General features: G+C 40.1%; 1 protein-coding gene across 1 annotated transcript in view; it reads right to left on the bottom strand.

The window, feature by feature from the left end:
- Window positions 1-877: 877 nt before the first annotated feature.
- Window positions 878-25,501, bottom strand: part of MFSD9 (major facilitator superfamily domain containing 9) — a 33,541-nt gene continuing 8,917 nt past the window's right edge. The window contains exons 3-6 of the mRNA XM_006884546.1: window positions 24,284-24,327; window positions 11,886-12,015; window positions 6,125-6,334; window positions 878-1,668 (exon numbers count right to left, since the gene is read on the bottom strand). Of these exons, the coding sequence (XP_006884608.1) occupies window positions 878-1,668; window positions 6,125-6,334; window positions 11,886-12,015; window positions 24,284-24,327 (1,175 nt within the window). The remainder of the gene's footprint in view (window positions 1,669-6,124; window positions 6,335-11,885; window positions 12,016-24,283; window positions 24,328-25,501) is intronic.

Raw genomic sequence — 25,501 nt, 5'->3', positions numbered from 1 at the left:
AATGAGCACATGGAATCACTTCTAAGAATTTGTGTTCCTCCTTCTATACAAGGCAACTATTAAGAGCTGGTCCAATTATGACAGTTTGTAATTATAAACACACTTGTAAAGTCCAAATTTAGTCACCTATTAAGAACAACTAAATCTCATACTTTTTTTTTTTTTACTTTAAGTGAGACCAGTATGCCTCAACATGACTCTTTTTCTACCTACATGAGATACGGTCTGCCAGTGTTGGTTATTAAATATTATGAATTTTACTGCTCTAGTGGTGAGGCGAGAGATTTGAATTTTAACCAGCTCCCCGGGTAGGACTACCATACTTATCATACACGTCTTCTTAAGACCTGGGAAAGTAAAAGGTTGGGTGCATTCAAGCAGCTGTTTCACTCTTCAGGATTTCAAACACTGAAAATCTCACTCTTAGTTTTGGAAGTCAATGCATAATCTGTGTCCCTTTTGAACCTTATTTTATTCATGTGTAATTTTATTCTAATAGAGAAATCTTTATGATTTCTTTCCACTTAGCATGTTCTGATATTGCATCACCATTTCCTTTCCTCACCTGTAGCTGGTAGCCTTTTCCCCCCCACTTGGAAAGCTTAAACCTAACTGGTCTAGATGGAAAGGTAAGTCCTATAATTAAACCTTTAATACCTTCCCTTTTGGGAAAGTTTTGTTTTAATGTTCCCCTTCCAGCCCACCTGCTGTGACGTCTGGACTTCCCGCAGGCTCAGCACAGGGGCAGGCAGCCGGACGACCCTGGCAGAGCGACCTGGACAGGGGCATCAGCAGCGCTTTCCACTCTTCTCATTTTATGACCTGCCTTTGATTCATCCACCTCCGTTTCTGTCTCACCACATTGTCCAAGGCCGTCCTACTCACTTTTAAGTTTACCACTCCCGTTACCATTATAGTGAGGTTTCTTTCGTGACATTATGAAAATAGCTACTAAGGCTAAAGCTGCTCCCAGACTAGGAGGGCCGCAAGGGCTAAGCTCCTGGACAAGGCCTGAGAGGAGTGGGGCGATGATGCGGCCCACGGCCGTCACGGACTGCCCCACGCCGATGAGCGTGCCGCTGGCGCGCGCCTTGCCCACAGTCAGCTGCACATCGGTGAGACACGTCCTGCCTAGGGCGGTGGAGAAGGACAAGAGGGTGGAGGAGACAACAACGAGGAGCACGGTGTGGGCTGCGGCGTAGAGCAGCAGCAGCGTGAACGTGAGGAGGCTGGAGTGCAGCAGGATCAGGTAGGAGTTGTGCTTGTACAGTCTTGTGAGGGGCCCCAGGGCGCAGCCGGCCAGGGCCCCTAGGGCGCTGCTGTAACTGATGAGGTAGCCCGTCGTCCTGGGCCTCACCCCAAAGCGCTCTTCAAGGGCCAGCACAAAATTGCTGTGGTACAGCAGGACTGCCATGGCCATGAGCAAGCGCACTAAAAATATGTCCCACATTTCAGAAAACAGCAAGCTCTTCATGTCGCGTAAGGTTGAGGCAACTTCGATCCAGGGACGCCAAATATTCCTCTCCCTTGCGCTGGTCTCGAGGGCTACAGGGGCATCTTGAGCTTGATGTGCCGTCTTTCTTGAAAATGCGTGGTTGCTACGCAGCTGCAGGCCGGTCTTCCTAGTGTTCAGTTTTACTTCACTCCATGGAAATAACCAAACAAGACCTGTAAGTTTGCATACAATCAGTTCAAGTAAATGGAATGGGGAGAATTCAGACACTGTCTCCTAAGGGGATAAGCAATCATTTCTATTAGATTTACTAATTATTTTTATCCTTTATTTCTCAGTCTAGGTTTTCACCATTTCCCCACAGTTGTTTATTCCACCTGGATGAAGGGACACGATTGTTTTTATTCCATCTGGATGATGAGATTCCGACAAAGACTTGCTAGTCACCTTAAAAAATATCTGAATTTACAATATACTCATTATGTGTCCGCAGCTGAATAGTCTGATAGTCTCTTATATCAATTATTTCCTTATATAAATTCTTACCATTCACACTTCTTTCTTTACTTCATGTACTAATTTTCCATCTAGCCACCATCTATACCTATCCATGCATCCAACATTTCAGAGAGCTTTGTAAGTGCTAAATTCAGTAATAAATTCCATGGACATATTAACAAACTAAACAAGAACTATAAAAAGCCTGCCCTCAAGGAACTCACACCTAGAAGATCATTCAGACAAATGTTGTACAAGTCACAATGTAGGTGCTATGCTGGAAGAAGTACAAGACAGTCAGCCTTTGCTTGGGGGTGAGTAGGACAACTTGACAGCTATGACTCTCAGAAAGTGTTTGCATAGCTCCTGGTCCCAGTCAGGTCATCATGTACGTTAGTCACAGCTTGAAAAAACTACACGAGATGTCATTCTCACCAGATCTGAAGGAGGAGAGCTGAGCTCCATCCTGACAACCCCAGCTTGAAAAAACTACACGAGATGTCATTCTCACCAGATCTGAAGGAGGAGAGCTGAGCTCCATCCTGACAACCCTCCCCAGCTCTGCTCTGACTGCTCTTCTCTGCCTCTGATCTTTTATCTCCTGTTACCCAACTGGAGAAGGACATCATACTTGGAAGAGTGGAGGGACAGCACCAGAGATCAAGACTCCAGATGAGATAGATTAGTACAGTAACAGGGTCATTGGGGTTAGGTGTGTTGGAGTCAGTGATACTGGCTCAGGACAGGGCAGACTTCAGAGCTGTTGAAATACGGGTTGCTATGAGTCACAGGTGACTCGATGTTACAGAACAATCACCACCACTCAACTGGAATGATCTCTTGCCAATCTATATGCCTGAAGTGTTTTAAAATGAAATTCAGATTTGTATTCTGGGATATTGCCCTATTAATAGTTAAGTGCTCTGGTGGCTTAGTGGTAAGGATTTATGTTGCCCGTACAAAAGTACCTGGTTTGAATTCACCAGCTGCTCCACAGAAGGATGGGCAATCTCTTCCCATGCATTTTACTGCCTTTGAAAACCCAGTGGACGGTCAGCTATGGGTTGGTTCTGATTCAAAAGTACACAACAACTACAACATTTTTCCTTTGGGGTACCTGAATATAAGTTTAAACTGGATCAGTGGCTGTTCAATTATGCTGCATGTTTTCAGTAATTTCATTTGTGTATGTGATTTCTCCAAAAATTTCATCCTAGAAATTAACTTATGACAAAAAGCACCTAATCACATGAGAAAGGAGATTTATCTTTTTTTTCCCTTTTCTAATCCAAAGAGGGCCCTTGGAAGTTTTGGAGACTCTTGGTAAAAATATGAAAGAACTGTCACTGATGGGACATTATTAAAATAATACTAAAAATTATAATCATGATGATCTCTCTCTTTCTCTCATTGCCTTGGAGGCAGAATCAACTCACAGCTGACAAGTTTTAGAGCCTATAAATGCAAGAGAGGAGATTACCCGTCTTTCTTCCAAGGAGTAGCTGATGGATTAGAACCACCTGCCTTTGAGTTGTCAACAAAACAAACATTATTTACTGGAGAACCACCTACAGTTATCATGTCATCTGAATTTTGCTAACCTCTAATTTATAGATGAGGAAATTGAGGCATAGAATAAACTGCTCAAAGACATACAGTAAAAAGTAGAAAAGCAAGGAGTTGCATGCAAGTCTGTAGGACTCCAGAACGGGAGTTCTTAAATGAGGAGAAGAGACACATTGCAAAAAGAAATGAAAAGGTTTTCTGAGGCAAAATGGCTAGTCAAAGACAGGGTATAGGAAAACAATTACCATCACAGGTGAGAAAAAGTCAAGTCATTATAGAGTCAGAACCAACTCATAGCTGACCCTTAAGCAGGGTTACAGAGGCTATAATTTATAAAGGAGGAGACTGCCAAACTTTTTCTTGTGAAGCAGTTGGTGGGTTCAAACTGAATGCCTCTGGGTTGGCTGCACAAAACCTTGCACACTAGGCTACCAGAGCTCCCTGGTGAGAAAAACATGGTAAAATTGGAAGGGGAAAGCAGCAATACATTGTGCCAAGAGCTCTGGAAGCCTAGCAATGCTTGTGACAAGTTGTCAATATCTGGGCCTTATCTAGTTGTTGCTATGCTGGAACCAACTTGCAAGAAACCCTCCTGTGGGTTTTCAGAGGCAGTAAATCACACAGGAGGAGTCTGCTCGTCCTTTTCCTGTGGAGCAACCGGTGGATTCAAATCACGTGCCTTTGCAATTGCAGCACAACTAGGCCACCCGAGCTCCCTAGGCTCTATCTAGTGGAGGGCCATTCTCCTAATCCTCTGTTAATATAAGTGTGACACGATCAGATAGCTGTGATGTTATTATGGAAATGTCCCGTAACGTACAGTTTGCTATTAAAGTCACCATGCACAGGTATCTCTAGGTAGTGTACGTGGATAAATACTGAGCTATGAAATGAAAGTTTGGCAAGTTTCAGCCTACCCAGTGGTGCCTCAGTATAAAGGCCTGGTGATCTGCAGTAGACCGTTCTGCTCTGAACCATCTGGAGTCAAAACTTTGATTTGGTGGCACTTGAGGAAAAAGCCACTTTGAATGGGGTTAGTGCAACCAAGGAAATTTCTGGCAACTTAAAATTTTAGTTGACATGAAATATAATTGAGTAAGAGTAGCATCATAGTTCATCTATTGCACTGCCCACTTCATGTACTCAACAGCCACTAACAGGAGTTCATAACTGGTACTGGATAACACAGGTCTAAACCATTCAGCTGATTTCAATCTTGTGAAAACTGAGTAGCAAGCAGAAGTTTGCTGCAAATGGCTGGGAAGACACTTATTATTAATATGGACACAGTTAACTGGACGTCCCCTTGTCCATCTTTTTTCTCCCCTTCTTGGTACAGACAAGTTATCTAGAGGAACAGACATATTGTGTGTGTAAACTAACAAGCACAAAATGACAAAGAATTCAATGAGGATGCTGGAGCAGAAACTGGGAAGAACCAGCATCCATGAAGGCACTGTCAGTAGCTTCAGTAGCCTGGATCTCACTTCCAGATTTCTTAAGTGAGAAATACCACTCTATCAGCTAAGTCACTGGGATATTTGGGATATTGCAGCTTTAAATCACTAGGATATTTAGAATATTGCAGCTGACGAGTCCTAACTGTGGAGCTCAGAAGTGAAGCTTCTTTAACGGCTTGAATCCACCAGTTGCTCTGAGGAAGAAAGATGGGCAGTCTCCTCCCATGCAGTTTACATCCTTAGAGACCTGCTGGAGAATCAGCTATGAGACACCCTTGACTCAAGAGGAATGAGGAGAGAAATCCCTCATTGACTCAGATCCAAAAACAAAATTAAATTTGGGCAAAAGAATAAGAGAATTATCCTCTTGTTGATTAAGTCATTTACCCAAGGACCTATCATTTTCAAGAAGATCACAGGAGGATACAACATGCTTTAAACTATTAGGCCTCAAAGTCTTACATTTATTTTTCTTAGCAATTAATAGTGAACACCTGTGAAATGCCTAGCCCTGTAGAAATTACTAGCAGGCAGAACTTAGTAAATTAGAGAAAATGTTTGCCCTTGAGAAGCTAACTTTCTCTGTGTGTGTGTGAGTCTGTGTGTGGGGTTTGTGTGTATTATGGAGTGTGAAGTTGATAACAGAGACTAAGAAAAATGAATTAATAGTCCACAAGTGCTATTGGAGAAAATGGAGCTCTTTCAGACACAATGAGCAGGTAAGAATTCTTTCAGGAGAAAATATTTGAAACTTAAATACTAAGAAGTGAGAGTTAGTAAAGACATTTGGAAAAATTATTCAAGTGCAGGAAAGAGGGAGAACAAAGCCTGGTAGTGGGAATGGCCTGGCACATATGAGGATAGTGAAAAAGTCAAAGATGTGGAGCACAAAGCAAGAGAAGGAGAGGGCAGGACATAGGGTAGAGGTGGGATGTACACTCTGCGAGATATACCTGGATTATAAGCTAAAGTACGATGGGAATTGACTAGGTGTTGGCCTGCAGCAGAGGATGATGGGTGTGATTTTTATTTCTGAAAGAAGTGCTTGTTTACTCTGAGAAAAACAAACAATGGGGGGGGGGGAAGTGAGTGTATTAATCAATTTGAGCACACAAACCAAACCTCTTATAATTAAATATCCACTTACCAGCATTCAGAATGAAGACAGAAAAACAGATGACAGATGTTACATAAAAGCCACCATCCAGTTCAGTGAGATATCCACCAACCATGGGGCCCAGGATGAAGCCCATGCCTGATGCTGTATTAAACTTTCCGATTACTAGGGGCCGTTCTTTCTCTGTAACCAAGTCAGAAAGCAGGGCCCTTGATATTGACAGTGTATGCTTGAAAATACCTGTAAAAGAACCAAAACAAACCACATGTTGTAACTTTTCTCAGGTCAAAAGTATTACCTGGATACTCTATATTGAACTGCAATTCCTACGGAATTCTCATCTTCATCTGCTTCCAACCTCTAAGTCCTGCTAACTCTGCTCTGGTTAGCAGGCCTCTTACCTCTGTAGATTCTGTAGCACTACCTTTGTTCTTTCTGGTGACCACCTCCCCCTAGCTGGGAGCCTCCCTTCTTCATACCATCCTCCCAGCTAGTCCAGTGGTCTCTGGCAAACAACTGTAACTCGTTAATATGGGGTTCCCAAATGTGTATTTTCTGTAACAATTCATTCTTCACACATTCATATATAATCAACTGAAAACTCATACATACTTTACTGCAAATCTATACTATGTCTAGTTCTGATCTTGACCCTGAGGATATAGCAAAGACTAGATAGCAAAACAAAATAGTAAGAGAGAGAAATAATCTTGCTCTAGATTTTGCTGTTGCTAGATACCAAGCCAGTTCTGCCTCACAGTGATAACACATTTAATAGAATGAAACACTATCTAAACATGCACTTCTTCACAATCGTTGATATGTTTCAGCCTGCTGTAGACATTCTGCAATTTGTCTTACTAAGGGTTAAGCAGAATCGGCATCTTAGATGAGGGACAAAGTATCATGCAGAATAGAAGAACTATTTTTAATTCAAATGTGACAAAAGGGCTGGTAAACAGCAGCAGCAAAGATCCAGAAGTGACATAGTCACCTAACCCATATGACCTAATTTCCTATTATCAACAACAAGCTTATAAATTTTGTTATACTATAATTCTTAGGTCTAACATACTTTGGATTTGGACATGTTGTAAGGAGGGACCAGTCATGCTTGGGAGGGTGGAGGGACAGCACAGGAGAGGAAGGCCCCCTATGAGGTGGATTGATTCAGTGACTGGGTTAATTGGGATGGGTGCGTCAGAGACAGTGTGACTGGCACAGGACAGTGTAGAGTTTAGGGCTGTTGTACATAGGGTCGCTATGAGTCGCAAGCGACTCAACAGCACATAACAAACAAAAACAACAAACAATAATTCTGACAGAACTTTTAATAGCAGATTAAAGGTGTACAGTATATTTATGTATGTGTGTGTATATATATATACCATTGTTCAGAACTGATGTGTACATACCTATATGCTGAAGAGACACTCTCCAATACACTGAGAAAGTCTTGTAACACAATTGATGACTTTAGTAAGGGTGATGCATCCCACTCTAATCCTATGTTATAAGAATCAGTTTTTATGTTACTGGAGATAAGAGGAGCAAGAGGCAAAGATGCAGGAATCTCAATACAACCAAGAAAGAAGAGTCATGAGTGGAGAAGATCCTTTGTACCAAGAGTCCTTGTGCCCTGTGCTGAGAATTTCCTAGACTCAGGGGAAAGAAAAATTAATGCCAAGACACATGGATATTTCCAAAGAAAGCTGATGTCACAGATATTTAAAGGAGATGAAGACCTTCCTCCAGAGCTAACAGAGAAAAAATCTTCCTCCAAAGTTGACACCCTCCCAGTCTCCTAAACTATGAGACTAGATTTTTGTTTGCATTTGCCAGTTAGACCATGACTTTAGTTAATAATACAAGCAGCTTAACTGGATGTGTACAGAGGTATGGTATTATGGGCCTGTTAAACAAGGCAGCTATGTCTTACAAGTAAAATGGGGTGTGGAGGGAACCCAAAAGAAAACAAACAAAAACTTTCATAGCCCTAATCATCTAAAACAATAAGAAGAGAATAAAGAGGCTCTACAAGTATCCACCTGCCAAATCTGCCCATTATTTACGGACTACCTGATCTCAAGAGTTAGATTCAGGTCAAAACCTGCTTCCCAATGAAACTCACTGCTGTTGAGTTGACTCTAACTTATGGTGAACATCCATCAGATTTCCAAGTCTATAAGTCATAATGGAAGGAGATTGCCTCATCTTTCTACCATGGAGGGTCTGGTGAATTCAAACTACCAACTTTTTGGATAGTAGTTAAATTTTTAAACTAATAGATCATCAGGGCTCTTCCAAAGGATGCACAAAAGTAAAAGCTATTTCAAAAATTTCAGACAAACACAAGAGAAGGCTGTTGCTGTTGTTAAGTGCCGTCGAGTCGTAGATGACTCATAGCGACCCTATGAATGAAAGACCTGAGCACTGTTCATAGAGTTTCCAGAGGCAAGTCATTTTGGAAGTAGATGCCACTCCTGCTTCCAAGTTTCTTTTAATTGGGAAGCTGTCCAAGCCAAACACTGTCCACCATGGGTAATCATTATTGCATTTGCCACATCGTTTTCACAATATTTAGCATCACAACACCACAAGTTACCTTTGTACAACAATGCACAGACCAGGGCTATACCCCTTAGAAGAATGTTTGACAAAAACAATTTAAACCAAGCCTGAGGGCTACAGATTAAAATCACCCACCTTGGGCTTGCTAGCATAACTTTCTGTCCACTAGAAATGGAAAACTAACCCATGAGGCATCACCTTATAATCCTAGCATCCCATTAAGCAGCAATTGCCTTTTCAAATGTTGAAAGAAACTAAACCAACAAGTCTAAATTTGATGTCATGAGGCCTAAATCGCAAAATGATAAGCTCACTGCCATGGATTGAACGTTTCCTCAAAACACAAGTATTGTAAATCCTGACCACTACACCAGCAGTTATGATCCCATAGGAGCACAGGTTTTCTTTGTTATGGTAATGAGGCAGGAGTAGCGTAGTGTATATTTTTAATAGATCTCTTTTTAAGTACGTTATTGTTGTTCTGTGCCACTGAGTCAGAAATGACCCATAACTGATCCTCTTATGGGTTTTCAGAGGCATTAAATCATATAGGAGGAGACTGCCCATCCTCCTACAAAGCAGCTATTGGATTTGAACTGCATGCCTTTGGAATTGCAGTGCAGATTCTTACCACTAGGCCATCGGGGCTCCCATTTTTTAAGTATGAAAAAGATTAAATAAGCATATAGAGGACAGGTGGGGTAAAATAAATGACAGTACACATAGAGACCTCCAAAAGGCAAGAACTTCTAAGATAAAGACTACTGTCCAGAGCTTATAGGAAAAGAAAGTCTATCTTTAGAGCGAGTGCCTTAAGTTTGGGCATCTAACCTCCTAAACAGTGAGAGAATACATTTTGTTAAAATTATCCATGTATGATATTTCTATTAGAGCAGCACCAGAGAGCTAAGACAGAAAGAGGGACCAGTCATCATAGTGTTGGCCATATGCATTTAACAGATTCTTACTGACTGAATGTAGAGACAGAAAAGGAGACAAGTCTTAATGCAGTAATAAAATGGAGCACACTGATAGGATGAAAGGGGCTCTGTCACATGATAGGTATGTAGCTCTGGACAAGGTGGCATAGCACATGGCAGATGCTAAGTGCTCAGTAGACAATAGCTGCTATTGTTAGAATTTGAACCCAGCTTACTTTACAGCAGTTGTAAAATATTAAAGAGACAATGACAAGCAGAGACAGGTTCTAGAAGCACAGGTGCAGTACAGCAGGTGCACTGAGTCAGCTCTGATTCACACAGCCTTATGAGCAACAACAGGAAGTGCTGTTAGGTCCTGCTTTAAGATTACAATCACACTGTTGTCCTTTGCGGCAACTATGATGCCACTCCATCTCACGGAGGGTATCCCTCACCCTCACTGGTCCTTTACTTCATTAACACGGTCTCTTCGTCTAGTAATTAAATCCTCCTGGCCACATGCCCAAAGCAAGTGAGTTAGAAAATGTTCTTCTGTTTTGATCCACAGATTTTCAATGGCTAATTTTTGGGAACAGATCACCAGATTTTTCTTCCTGGTCTGAGTCTGGAAGCTCTACTGAAGTATGAGTGACTTTGCTGAGATTTGAGATGCTGTGGGCATAACTTCCAGCATTATGCAACAGAGGTCAAGTCAACAGAGTATGATAATGTTACAGACAGGTATCATTCCCTCTCTCTTCTCTCCTTTCTCCTCTCTCCCCTCTCCTCTCTCTCTTCTCTCTTCTCCCCTCTTCCCTCTCTCTGTCTCTTTCTCTCATATATTTTGCAGGAGAAGGATAGGTCAATTCTGACTCTAGGTGCATAACAACAATGCCAAATGGATTATAATCCCGTTTGAGAATGAGCTTTCAGTTATGTTAATGGGGTAGAGTTTGTGCAAATTGTTTTGAATCAATCTCTTACAAAAGCTAAAATGAATGAACAGAGGCTGAGGAGAGAAATGTCAAGCCACATGAAGATCTCTCAAGAGTACAAGTTCACAAGAAACCAGAATCTTCCACCAGAGCAAACACGGAGAGAAAGCCTTCCCCAAGTGTCACCCTGAATTCAGACGTCTACCCAGAATACGTGATTGTGCTTATGCAAAATTAATACTTGGACCAGGAGGCAGTGGTCAGAACAGAGCAAGGAAACACTGCATGGTTCAAAATTGGGAAGGGTGTGAATCAAGGATGTGTCCTATCTCCATATCTTTTCAATCTATATACGGAACAGTTTACCCAGGAGGCTGGGCTCTATGAGGAGAAGTGTGACATCAGGATTGGAGGTAGACTCATTAACAATCTGCATTATGCAGATGACACAAACCTGCTTGCTGAAACTGAGGAGGACCTGAAGCTCTTACTGAAGAAGGTCAAGGACTGTAGCCTTCAATATGGATTGAAGTTCAACATCAAGAAAACAAAGATTCTCACCACTGGGCCAATTGGTAGCATCATGATAGATAATGAAGAAATTGAGATTGTTGACAGCTTTAGTTTGCTTGGCTCCATAATCAACACTCTTGGTACCAGCAGCCAGGAAATTAAAAGTCTAATTGCATTGGGAAAGTCTGCTGTCAGTCTGGAGACTAAGGTGCAACTCACACAGGTCATGGTCTTTGCAATTACTTGCTATGCATCAATGACCTGGACAATGACTAGGGATAAGAGAAGAAGATAAATGTCTTTGAGCTGTGGTGCTGGAGAAGAGTATTGAATATACCATGGACTGTTAGGGAGAACAAGTTCATCCTGGAGAGGGTGAAGCCAGGCTGCTCCTTGGAGTCAAGGATTCTGAAGCTTTGCTGACATACTCTGGACATGTTGCAAGGTGGGATTGGTCCTTGGAGAGGGATATCATGTTTGGGAAAATGGAGAGACAGTGCAGGAAAGGAAGACCTTTAATGAGATGGATTGATTCAGTCACTGAGGCAATGGGGATAGGCATGTCGGAGACAATAAGATTGGCAGAGGATAGAGGAGGGTTTAGGGCTGTTGTACATAAGGTTGCTATGAGATGCAGGCAACTCGACAGCACATAACAACAACAACAATAACAATTCTTCTAAACTGTGAAAAATAAATTTTGGGTTTTTTTAAGCTACACAGTTGTGATATTTCTGTTATAGTAGCACCAGATAACTAAGTACCTACACACACACCTGGCTCTTCACAGAACAATTTCTGATTGAGCACACACACACACACACACACACACACACTGGGGCCAGAACTCACCCACAGGGACTCTAGCCAGGGCAAACAGGAACACATTGGTGGCTGCTCCCAGAATGAGATAACCCAGAGCACTGAAGAGAATGCACACCAGCAAGGAAGATCGTCTTCCAACCATGTCACTCCAGCAGCCCTGAGGAAAGAAAGCAAAAGAGAAAGCTCTTTGAATCACTGTAAAGGAGCAAACACCTCTCATATACACATAAAATGTGACCTAGTAGGAAACACCAGGGGCTTTAGTCTAAGAGTCTTTAGTACTTGGCTTTGTCTTGCCATTTGCCAGGATAATTTATTTCCTCCAAAATCCCTACAAGATAAAATATAATGTATTTCATTGGTCAAAAGAAGCAGCTATCTGGCAGCTAAAGGTGGTGGGAAAGATGTTGAACTGTAATCTATGAAGTCTCATTTTTATCTTTATTCTTACTACCTTACGTGAGTAAACCCTTCACTGACGATGCTCATTTTTAGCAATTTAGTAAAATGTTGGAAAAACAAAAATAAAATAAAAAAAAATCCCATATTGCCTACATCAATTTTTAGCAAAATGATTCATATATCTATTTTAAAACTTGCTATTTTCACTTAACAGAACCTTCAACATTATTTCATGCCATTAAAAATTTGCCTTTGATAGAATTTTTAATCACATCTAATATTACAATATGTTGTTGTCGTTATGTGCAGTCGAGTCACCTGTGACTCATAGCGACCCTAGCCCTAGCGGAGTGGACTTGAGGGGGAAGGATTGCATAACAATGAAAGAGTTTTTCTCTTCAAGGAGAAGAGTGAATTGTGTGTGTGGCGGGGATAGGTAGGGAGAAAAGTGCAACAATGAATGACTAGAAACCCTAAGTCTCTGTAAACTTTCATGAAAATTATTATTTTTTAAAAAAAGCCCTAAACTCTATCCTGTGCCAACCTCACTGTCTCTGACACACCAACCATTGAATTGATCCATCTCATTGAGGGTCTTCCTCTCTTGTGTTGTCTCTCCACCCTCCCAAACATGATGTCCCTCTCCAAGGACTGGTCCCTCCTTACAACATTTTCAGAGATATTAGTATCTATTTAAAAACCAATTTGTGGGTAGAATTTTTGTTTTTCCCCAATTTGTCAAAATTATAATTAATGTTTCAATAAGAAATAAAAATTTTCATAGCAAAATCTTGGCAAACAACCTTGAAAATTCCCTCAAGTTAAATTCCCTAAATTGGAAATTCACGGGTATATACATTTTAAAGCTTCTTGGTACTTGCCGTGTGTTGCCCAGTCGATTGTGACTCTGGTCAACCCTTCTGGCCATGTGGAACTACCCATGGGTTTTCCAAGGTGATAATCTTACCTGAAGCAGAATGCCAGGCTCTTTCTCCCAGAGAACAACTGACGGATAGGTTTAAACTACCAATCTATTTGTTACCAGTGGAGTATTTATTCATTACAACCCCCGCCTCCTTTATTGACTTATGCCAGTAAATTACACTCTAGGAAGATCTACATTCCCACCAACAGTGTTAAGACTCTGCATTTCCCTTTTACTTGCTAATATTGCATATCATCAGTTGGAAAAAAAATTCTACAATTTTTTAAATTGCATTTTTTTATATTAATCTCTCTCCTAATTCATGGTAAGAAGATTTCCCCCCAGCTTAAACTAGCTGTGTCCACCTGTTTCTGTGTCTTTGAGCTTGAAAGTGATGCCCTGATGCCCAGAGAGAAAGAATTGTAGGCAAAAGGGGAAAGGAAGCAAATAGAAGGCTGTGAGAAGCAAAGTAGGGTCAGAGAAAAGCAGTAAGATGTCACATAGAGTCCTAATGTGGCCTATCTCACTGCATAAAGGGCATCAAGATGAGCATAACTCCAGAGCTACCCTTATAGTTTCTGACTCAATATTCATTCTTACTTACATACAAGACTCAAATAGCCCATGGCAATATACCTAGCTCAAATACAAGAGTCTCTAGCAGGATGGAAATTCTGATATATAAAGTTGAGTAAGGCTTCCGAGGAAAAAAAGTATTTAAAGGCAGAGGAGAGTTCTGACAAACAGCTTTCTGCTCTCCATCCTTCCCATTTTTCTGCTGAGAACATCCAAACATCGCTGGAGGATGAGGACTCACCAGCTAAAGACAGATGAGTTAAATGTCAATAGGAGCTTGAGTCTCTAGAGACACTGGAGATACGTGGCCAGCTAACCTGCAACTTTCTGGACTTTGTCAAGATGCCAGGTGTCCTGTTAGACATAGAGGGGAGCAAGACTGACTGGGGGACCTAATCCTTTGAGAGTATTTCCATAATGACCCATAAATATTGAGGTCCTGGGTGCGATTTTGTCAGGAAAGAAAGGGCCCAATTTCCCAAAAATAAAAATTGTAAATAACAATGGAGCATTGTCTAAGAAGGGTTGAGAGAGGACTCCGGGTTCCTGAGCAATGCCGGTGTCCATTAGGTCTGGCTGGGAGGTGGTTCAGACTGCTTCCTGCTTCCCGCATTCTGCAATCGTCCTCCACCCTCTCCAAATAACTACATAATCTGAGGCTGTCTCTCTTCTTCAGCAAAAGCCAGCTACACCTGTTATGCCATTTACTCATTTTTCTCGGCAATGTTTATCTTTTTCATAAGGATCTAAAAGATTTCTTTACACACTGCCAGGGAGTCAATTCTGACTTCGCAATCTCATAGGAAAGAGTGGAACTTCTTCATAGGTTCTCAAGGGTGTAAACGGTTAAGGAAATAGATTGCTCCATTTTCCTCCAGAGAAATGGTTTATGAATAGACACGGACTTTTCAAAATGCCACCCCATGCTAAATCTGCTGTGTCACTAGGGCTCCTTACATAAGGATGTACACTTCCTTTACAAAACATTTTGTAGGTAAGTCTTCTAACATGCTTTCTATAATTCTTTTACAAATGTTATCAACATTTTCCTCCCTCATGTCATTCCAAATAATGCTATTACCATTTTTCACCCTAACTTTCATTTCAATGGGTTGCAGAATATTCTATGTCTTTATTATCTGGGTAATGAGGAGTCACTGGCTTCCTTGTGTTCACAGGACAGTAATATAGCCTAGTAGTTATGGGCTGTCTCAGTCTGACTTAGCTTAACACTGATCCCTATTATTTCCTACACCATGACCTCAGACATATTACTAAACTTCTCAGCTTCTCTATGCCTCAGTTTCTCTCCATGAGAAAATAAGAATAATAGTATACCTCAGTATTTTCCCTCCAACACATTCACTATGTGCTTTCAAAGGAAAAATCATTGAAAACTTAAAAGCATTTGCTGAGGCTGGTTATTATAAGAATTGAATGAAATAAGTACTTAGATTGGGTCATAATACATAGTTAAGTAGTTACTATATGCTTGGCATTTTTATTATTATACATATTACAGCAATAGCCATTTGTGACATAGCCTATCATTTCCTCTTAAATTGTGTTCTTAAAATTAATGTTTTTATAAAACTTGTAGTTAAAATATGCATTTTATTATATTAGTTTTCAAAAGGAAATTTAATTAGGTAGTTCTCTATCTTATGGCTTTCTAAAGGGAGAGTCTCATTAAGCTATACTTATAAAAGACATATGTTTCATAAACAATAAAATAAAGAATTCACTTGAAAGAGAAGGTGGAGCCTTATTTAATGCATATAAAAGAATAATCTGCATTCATGAACTACTATGTGGCAGATGATTTAGTAAGTGCTAGTGACAAAAACAAATAAAACCTGGGTGCCAATAAAGCCTATATTGTCAAAGAGGTATGGCGTTTATAATTAAAAATTACTCTCCTAATCACTGAATTTCACTTTGCAATATGGATGGCTGGGAAAATGTGAATAGGGTGTGTTAGCCTATCAATAAGGGGACTGGCGAGTCTCCTCACTCCACAAGAGGATTAGCTAATCTCACTAACCCATTAGAGGACTGGCTAATCTCAATCAATCCATGAGGGAATTGGTTAGGCTCGTCAATAAATTGAGTGGGTCCAGCAGCAGAACTGGAAGACCTTCCCCACCAGCAACGAAGCAGGAGAATGTAGCACGTCTGTATGACTCAGACATTTTTAAGCCAGCTAGATCTGTGGTAGCAGCAGCTATGGGAAAAGCAGAGAACCAGACTGCTAATGTGAGATGGAGCTGACTGCTATCCCCCACTGACAGAACCAGGACTAAACCAAAAGTCTTTCTTTATGTTTGTTGGACAACTTGAGGGAGGGGAATCTGAGGTGGAGAGAGCCAATATTGGCAGCACTGAGAACGTTGTAACGCTGGCCTACTAAAACTGTGAGGCTCAAGGCTGAGATGTCATGAGTACATTTCAGAAGCTGTCCTGACTATATTCTGATACAAACCTGCGTTACAACCTTTTGACTTCCCCAATATGGTTCTGTGTGGCCTGTGAGCTATCATATCAGATTTTGGGCCTAGTAAAGCAGTAAGATTGGTGATGGGATGAGTAGAAAGAGGTACAGAAAAAAAAAAAGAGGTACAGGAGCGTGAGGGACATGTCTGACCTGATGGGAACTGGTTTTGTATTGTTCATGCTGTTGACGGGGATAGTTCTCCTTTGTGAAGTTGGTAAAGGTCAGATATGGTCATCTACACATGGCCCTTGCGATTTTTATAAAGGTCAGAGTCCAGTAGGAATATATTGTGACTTACACAAATTTATATATGTGAGTATGTGAGTATCCCTCTCCTTCTGTTAAACTCCTTAATATACTGGGAAGGTGGAGAGAGAGCACAAGAAAGGAAGACCTTCAATGAGATGGATTGATTCAGTGACTGGGGTAATGGGGGTAGGTGTGTCAGAGACAACAAGGTTTGCACAGGATAGAGCAAGGTTTAGGGCTCTTGTACATAGGGTTGCTATGAGTCGCAGGTGACTCAAAAGCACATAACAACAATAGCAACAACAACAACAACGTGTATACAGACACACATACATACATACACATATAATTATATACATATATTAGGTAGCAAGTTCCCAAATAATGCAGAAAAGGCATTTACAATGAGGATGTCATGCTTAGGAGGGTGGAGGGACAGCACAGGAGGGAAGACCCTTTATTAGGTGGATTAATTCAGTGACTCGGGTAATTGGGGTGGGTGTGTCAGAGACAGTGACATTGGCACAGGACAGAGTAGGGTTTAAGGCTGTTGTACACGGGGTCGCTATGAGTCGCAGGCAACTCGACAGCACATAACAACAACAGTTCAAATTCTTCTGTTACAAAAAAGAAAATTGTACTCTGAGAAAATATGCTATACTTCAGTATAATCTCATACTCCAGTAACCTATTTACTTGTTAGTTTGTTTAATCATCAAGGTAGTTGGAAATGTGTTAATGGTAAACAGTTGTGCTCCCAGACAAAATGTATATGATATGAACCCACAAGCTGCTCTGTAGGAGAAAGATGGGCAGTCTCTGTCTGTGTGATTTACTGCCTCTGAAAATCTGTTAGATGGTCAGCTATGAGTTGGTTCCAATTCTGTGGTATAAAATAACAACAACTATATGGGCTTTGAGTCTACATATCTGTATTTGGTCATTTGGTTAAGGTATCTAAATACCGTCAGTCTTTATTTCTGAGATACTAACCTACTTTCCTTGGTTTTTATCAAGACCAAATGAGAATTCTATTACTATTACTATACAGTATCTGTACATGGAAGGTTTTGGAAAAGATATGCAGCTGTAACTTATTTGGAGGTCCCTTATTATTTAAATTGCTGATGTCAGATGGATCCTGGATGAAAGCAAAGAGTATAAGAAGAATGTCTATTTGTCCTTTATGGACCATGCAAAGGCATTTGACTGTGGATCATAACATTATGGTTAACATCGATAAAACTGGGAATTATAGACCATTTCATGGTGCTTATGATAGATCTGTAACTGGACAAAGAGGCTGTTGTGTGAACAGAGCAAAGAAATATTGTATGGCTGGTGTGTGTCAGGGTTGTATCCTTCCTTCAAACATATTTAATCTCTATGTTGAGAAAATTATTCAAAAAGCTATACTCTACGAAAAAAAAGTGACATCAGGATTGGAAAAAGAGTCATCAATAACTTTCATCATAAAGATGATATATCTTACTTGGTTGAAAGTAAGGAAAACTTGATGTAGAAGGTTAAACATTGTAGCCTTCAATATGAATTGCATCTAAACATTAAGGAATAAAAAACCTCACCAATAGACTCCTAGGCAACATCATGATGGACAGAAAAAATATTGAGACTGTCAACAACTTGATCTTACTCGTATCTATAACCAATACACTTGGGACCAGTAGTCAAGAGACCAGAAGATGCATTTCACTGGGAAAATCAATAGTTAGGGACCTCTCCAAATAATTGAGAAGCAATGTGTCAGTTTGAGGAATAAAGTGTGCCTGATTCAGGTCATGGTCTTCTCAGTCATTTGAAAGCTGCGCAAGGAATAAGAATGGCAGAAGAACTGAGGTCTTTGTACAGCGGGTTTGGAGATGATTGCAGAAGATCCCATAGAATGTCAAAAGAACAAAGAGATACGTCTTGGGAGAAGGTGCAGCCAGAGTGCTCTTTAGAGACAGGAATGCCAAAGCTTTGCCTCACATACTTTGGGTGTTTCGCTAGGAGAGGTCATACTTTGGGGAGGAATATCATGTTTGGGAGGGTAGAGGGTCAGTGAAAGACAGGAAGACCCTGAACCAAGAGGGTTGACATAGTGACTGTGGGAATGAGGTTGAGTGTGTCAGGGATTGTGAGGATGGCAAGGGATAGGACAGTGTTCAGATCAGTTGCTCATGGGGTTGCTATGAGTTGTACTTAGCTTGATGACACCTAACAACAACAGTTGTTAAGATGTTGTTGCTGATTGCCATCGAGTCGAGCACAACTCATAGAGACTCTATGAACAAAAGACCTGATGCCTTTCTATAACTATCATCATTTCTCCAAGTTCACAGTTAATATCTTTAGTTACTAACCAAAAGGTTGGAGGTTCTGCTCCACTGTGAGGAGCCTCAGAAGAAATAACTAGTAATCTACTTTTTGAAGAACCAGCCACTGAAAATCCTTTGGAACACTCTCAGGGAGTTACCATGATTCTGAATCAATATGACAATTTATATTCTTTTTTAAAATTTACTTTAAGAATGAAAGGATGAATTAATTTATGATTCTGAGGTGACAGAAATCTTGAAAAATTGGCTTTTTTAACCATTGTGTTTGTCCCCATTGGGGGCATGGTCTCCAGCAACAGACACATGGTTTTGCAAATCATCAAAGGCTGCTGGACCAGTTTAAGAGAGTGCTTTCCATACTGTGAGAGATAGTGGTGGAGCAAAGACACTGTGGCATAACTATGAAGAGACTGTGGCAGAAGAGATTGTGGCATGGAGTAACCAGAGGAAATCTGGAAATGGAGACACAGTTAAAAGTTTGCTTAGTGCATGACAGAAGAAAAAGCTGACTTGTAACTGCTCTGAAATACAGTTTGCTGGATGACTGAGGATACTAAAGGCTTTTTGCATTTGTGCTGCTGAACTGAACCTAGTCTTTCCCTAACTGAGGAATTATATGTTATGCAAATAATACAACTTTGCTTGTCCAAACTGAAGAGGAGCTGAAGCATTTGTTCAAAAGGTTAAGGACTGCAGTCTTTAATATGAATTGAAATTCAACATCAAGAAGACAAAGATTCTTAACACAGGGCTGACTGGCAGCACCATGATAGATGGAAAAGAGATTTCAGCTTGCTTGGCTCCACAATCAATACACCTGGCACCAGCAGTCAGAAAATAAAAAGATAAATTGCATTGGGAAAATATGCTGTCAGGGATGTCTCCAGAGTACTAAAGGGCAATGATGTCACTCTGGAGACTAAGATGCACTTGATCCAGGTCATCGTTTTCTCAATTACTTGCTAAGCATCAGAGAGCTAGACAATGACTAATAATAGAAGAATAACTGATGCCTTTCAATTGTGATGCTGGAGAATAGTATTGAACATATTATGGACTGCCAAGAGAACAAATAGGTCTGTCCTGGAGATGGTGAATCCAAGTTGCTCCTTGGAGGCAAGAATTTTGAAGCTCTGTCTCACATACTTTGAGCATGTTGCCAAGAGGATCAGACCTTGGAGAAGAACACTGTGCTTGAAAGGATGGAGGAAGGGTGCAGAAGATGACAACCCTGGAGGAGATGGACTGACACAGTAATTGGGGTAACGGGAGTAAAGGGGTCACAGACACAGGGAGATTGCCTCAGTATAGGACAAGGTTCAGAGCTATTATGCATAGGGTCACTATGAATCACAGGTGACTTAATGGCACATAACAACAGCAATAATCTGGCTTGGAACTGCTAGTTTAAATGTGGACTTGCATTGTGTGATATTCTTGCCTCTTCCCACTTCCCAAACTACTTCTCTAATAAACCCCACAGCCATAAGTAAAGTCTATGAGTCAAGTTGCAACAATCATTGGACCCACTGATTCACAGAAAAAGGTGCAAGAGCATGTGGGGTAGCATGTCTCACCTGTACCTATATGTATGGTGCTGTGGATATTATTTCTGGAGACAGTTCCCCTTATGAAGTGGGCAGAAGTCAGATTCAGCCACCCCATGGTGTATCTGCACCTTCTCCAATTGGTGTTAGAAGTGAGATTAATTGATCCAGACTTACAGAAACAAGGTTTGGTTTTGTAAATGTGGGCCTTAGGAAGATGTACAGTTAAAATGGTTATTGTTTGTTTGTACAAGTGGGGGAGAAAACCCAAAAGGTTACTTTTCCTGCTACTAAGATGGAAAGAAAAGTTGAGAATCTGCTTTATGGCTTGAGACAAAAGCATAGAAAAAGAAGATGAAACTCAGAATTTCTTTAAAAAGTCTATATACGAAGCTTTGTCTTTCTATGTCATAATATTAAAATATATTGTAAAATGTATATGAGAGATATGTAATGTTAAGATATATTGTTAAAGTGATTTAGGTTTTTATTGATTTAATGATAAGATACATCATAAAAATGATTAAGATTTTGGTTGATTTAACTATGCTGGATTTTGTTATATTGAGATATATATACTATAAGATTGTACAAGGTACAAGGTATGATATGCTTGATAGATACTGATAATCTTCTACACAGCAATATTATAATTATGAGACAAATTGTAATCAGAAGAAAAATGTATGCTAATCAAAAATTAACTGGATATTCTAAAGGGGAAAATTTTCCCTGAAAGAATATTTGTAGTTAAGTAGTAGAGTTTGTTGAAAGCAGGAGTGGTACCCACTTCCTAAACAAAATGTCTCCGGAAACTCTATGAACTTTGAGAAATGATAGTTATAGAAAGGCTTCAGGTCTTTTGTTCATAGCATCGCTATGAGTCATGTTCAACTCAATAGCAATCATCATCAACAACAGCAACAGCAGAGTTCAGTAAATTGTGGAACTTAGCCTACGAAATATTAATGCTCACTTGGTGTGCTGAAGAGAGTTACAACTGAAAGATGACAAGTAGTAAAAGAGACACTTCACCAATGAATTAAGGCAAGGTAAAGCTGATGCCAGCAGAGCCCCCTCTCCAGAGCTTGAAGTTAATGAGTGGAAGTGGGAGATACACAGTAATAAAGGCTGAGTTTGGACATGTTCCTTCAGCACTCTCCACCTAACATGATGAATGGAAAAGTTGAGGAAGTGTTGCTGGTTTGTTGAGTATGGAATCCTGAGGATTCCTGATGTGTTGACTTGGCCCATGTGGGGCTAAGGCTGAGTGAAGGTAGAAGGTCTGAAACACACAAAGAAGTTTGGAATTCTAAGTTTGTAGCTGATAACCATTTGGACCTAGCCATGGATGGCTGGGGATATGCTGACCAGACAAAATCAGATGAAGAGCTTTTTCATTCTGTGAGCTAGTGTTGATTACTGTTACCTGATGGTTTGCTCTGGACTGGACCTTTGTTTATAGATGCAGATACTCAAAGTTTCAACTTTATTAGAAGACTCTTCAGAAAAAAAAAGACATGCTTGTTCCCTCATATTACTGGTTTGATAGAACTGGGCAAATCAGAAATTGACTATCTAAAATGGGGTTATTAAGACATAATCAGTGAAGCAGCTGGCTTACATACTCCCATGAATATAGATAATGGTAAAGGGAATGCTGGTCCTTCAGATAATGAGAGATAATGGCTAGAAAAGCCAGGGGTAGTCAGTGGTATCAGAAATACTGAAAACTGGATTTTCTATCCATTGCATTAGTTCCCACTGAAGTCCTAACTGTAGACAAATGATCTTGTAAATCATCAATAGCTGTGGGACTAATATAAGAGAGCACTTTCCACATTGTAAGTGGAGAGAGAGTGAAAAGACTGTGGCACAGCTGTGAAGAGACTGTGGTACTGCTATGGCAAAGTATAACTAGAGGAATTCTGGAAATGGTGCCACAGTTAAAGGCTTTGCTTGCTGGATGACTGAAGACAAAGCTGACTTGTAAATGCTTTGAGATAAAGTTTGCTGGATGACTGAGAAAACAAGCTACTTCTTGCAGATGTGCTGCTCAACAGAACCTGGCACTTTACAAACTGAGGAATTATGTCTTGTTAATATGGGTTGGGATAGCCGGACTAAACCTGGTCTTAAATTGTGTTATATTCTTTGCCTCCTCACACTCCCCAAACTAATAAACTCCACAACTGTAAGCAAAGTCTTTTAGTCAAATTACAAAGAAGATAAGACTCAATGGTTCATAGATATAGATATAGGAGCATGTGGTATGGCATGTCTGATCATGTAGCTATTTGTATGATGTTGCATATGTTATTGATTGGGACTGTTCCCATCAATAATTAGAAGTCAGATTCAGACACCCCCAAGCTGGATTTGCACCTTTTGCAGATTCTGAATTTCAAATATGTAAGAGGTTTGAAGCAGGAGAGTGACAAAATCAGTTTTTGTAGTGGATACTGTCTAACTGCATCAGGATTGGTGGAAGAGTCATCAACAACCTGTGTTATGCAGATGACACAACCCTGCTTCCTGAAACTGAGGAGGACCTGAAGCGCTTGCTGCAGAAGAAGGTCAAGGACTGCAGCCTCCTATATGGATTGAAGCTGAACATCAAAAAGCAAAGATTCTCACCACTGGGCCAATTGGCAGCATCAGTATGGATGGTGAAGAGATTGAGATAGTTAATAGTTTTAGTTTACTTGGCTCCACAGTCAACATTCTTGGTAACAGCAGCCAGGAAATCAGGAGATGAACTGCACTGGGATAGTCAGCTGTGAGGGACCTCTCAAGAGTACTGAAGAGCAATGACATCAGGCTGCAGATAAAGGTGTGCCTGATTCAGGATATAGTTTTTGCAATTACGTGCTATGCACTGGAGAGTTTGACAGTGAATAGGGATGACAGAAAGAGAATTGATGCCTTTGAGCTGTGGTGCTGGAGAAGAGTGTTGACTATACCATGGACTACTAGGAGAACAAACAGGTTTGTACTTAAGAAGGTGAAGCGAGAATGCTGCTTGGAGTCAAGGATTCTAAATCTACATCTGACATACTTTGGGCATATTGCAAGGAGGGACTGGTCCTGGGAGAGCGACATCATGTTTGGCAGAGTGGAGGGGCGGCGCAGGAGAGGAAGACCTTCGATGAGATGGATTGATTGTGTGAGTGGAGTGGTGGGAATGAGTGTGTTTGAGACAGTGAGGCTGACACAGGATAGAATGGCGTTTAGGGCTCTTGTACTTAGGGTCGCTATAAGTCACAAGCGACTTGATGGCACATAACAACAACTGTCTAACTATAATTAATTCTTCTAAATGGCTTCTTTTGTATATATTTGAGTTTTCTAGTTAATATTGGAAGTTAATGTGGGTGAAAGATGGGCAATCTCTTCCCAAGCAATTTATTGCCTCTGAAAATCCACTGGAAGGTCATGGATGAATCAGTTCCTACCTGACGGCGCATCACACCAACAAACTAATAAAACATTACTACCAAAACTGAACAACTTCAGACAAAAAAATGGATTTGATTAGTTTTTACTGATTAAAACAAACAATAAAAACTGGGTAAGTTTTTTGGGAGTCTTTTAACAAGCCTGAGGAAGCAATCATGAGAAGTATGGTTACATTTTTAAAAATTGAGTGTATTCCAAAATATATCACTAATGCAATGTGTTTTATTTATAACAAACCACCTAACCCTTCAGGTTCATGTCTTCACACATGTCAAATTAGGAAATTAAGTGATTAAAGGGACTTTCTTGATCTAACCATATTAAAAATTTTGTTTATTAAATATCAAGTACCCTGTATTGCTACAGCAATGATTAAAAATCTTAAGTTGTACATACAACTAAACTTTCAGGACGTGCTGCCAAGTATAACTTACCACTAAGGTGCTAGAAAAGAGTTGCAAAATGCCATAAGTGGAGCCTGCAAAAATATCAAGAACACAAAATCAGCTAAACCCATGGTAATAACAAAACAATCATAACTCATTACCATCTAGTTGGGATGGACTCAGCTAACCCTCCAGCAGGTTTTCAGAGGTGGTTAATCACATGGGAAGAGGCTGTCCATCCTTCTTCCTCAGAGCAGCTGGATGGTTCAAACCACTTGCTTTAAACTGGTAGTGCAACTATCTAGTCATTAGCCCATCAGAGCTCCCATTATAGGTATGGTCTAAGGTGGCAATAATTACAGAGGAAAAGAATTCATTTTTAGAAAGGAAATTATCTAAGTATTATTTCTTTGAGCTGACAGAGTATCATTGTAAAATGTTTAATAAAAGGTACACAAAATACGAGGTAATTAGATGAGAAAATGAATGCAAAGCCTTAGGGACACTCAGAATTGTTGAATTCTAATATTAAGAGTTACATAAATCTGGTTTATAAGACAAAATGGAAAGAAATCTGAAAATTTTCTATTAAAACTTTAAAACATTGTACTGAGTCTTAAAATTATAGTAACTTATGTTTCTACATTTTATAGTTTCATAAAATGTTTTTCATTTCTTAAAAACTTAAGTCTTACAAAGCACCGTTATGGTGCTTTTAATAAAAATTTTTATTCAGGATAATGTCAAGACCCCTTTTGGGAGGTAGGGAGGAGGGTCCAATCATGCCTTGATCCAGGACTTAAATGAAAAACCACAAAAGAAACCCTAAATAACCATCTAGTTTGTAAAAGCTCCAAAGTCTATTAACCTTATATTTCTATTCAAATTTACTTCTCATTAATTAGCACATTCCTTGGGTTAGTGTGTCTCACCCAAGCTCTACTATCTCTTGCCTCTTAGATAAATCAGTGTTTTCTAAAGGGAATTTTTTTAATTGAACTTTTAATGAAAGTTTATAGACGTTGGATTTCCATTCAATGCTGCATAGACAAAGAATCCCTGCCTCCCTCTAAGATGTGGTGATGGTAGTGCTGGAAATTTCTAACTGATATATCAAGGCTTATCTAATTCTTTAACATAGGATTTCTGTAGATTACATTTCTCTGGTTTTTTACACAGTCAAATGCCTTTGCATAGTCAATGAAACACAGATAGACATTCCTCTGGTATTCCCTGCTTTCAGCCAAGATCCATCTAACATCAGCT

Source organism: Elephantulus edwardii, unplaced genomic scaffold, assembly GCF_000299155.1.
Source record: "Elephantulus edwardii isolate Elephantulus edwardi_28Jun2011 unplaced genomic scaffold, EleEdw1.0 scaffold00036, whole genome shotgun sequence".
NCBI lineage: Eukaryota > Metazoa > Chordata > Mammalia > Macroscelidea > Macroscelididae > Elephantulus > Elephantulus edwardii.
The sequence above is the reverse complement of the archived record's forward strand: the minus strand, read 5'-3'. Positions and strand labels throughout refer to the sequence as shown.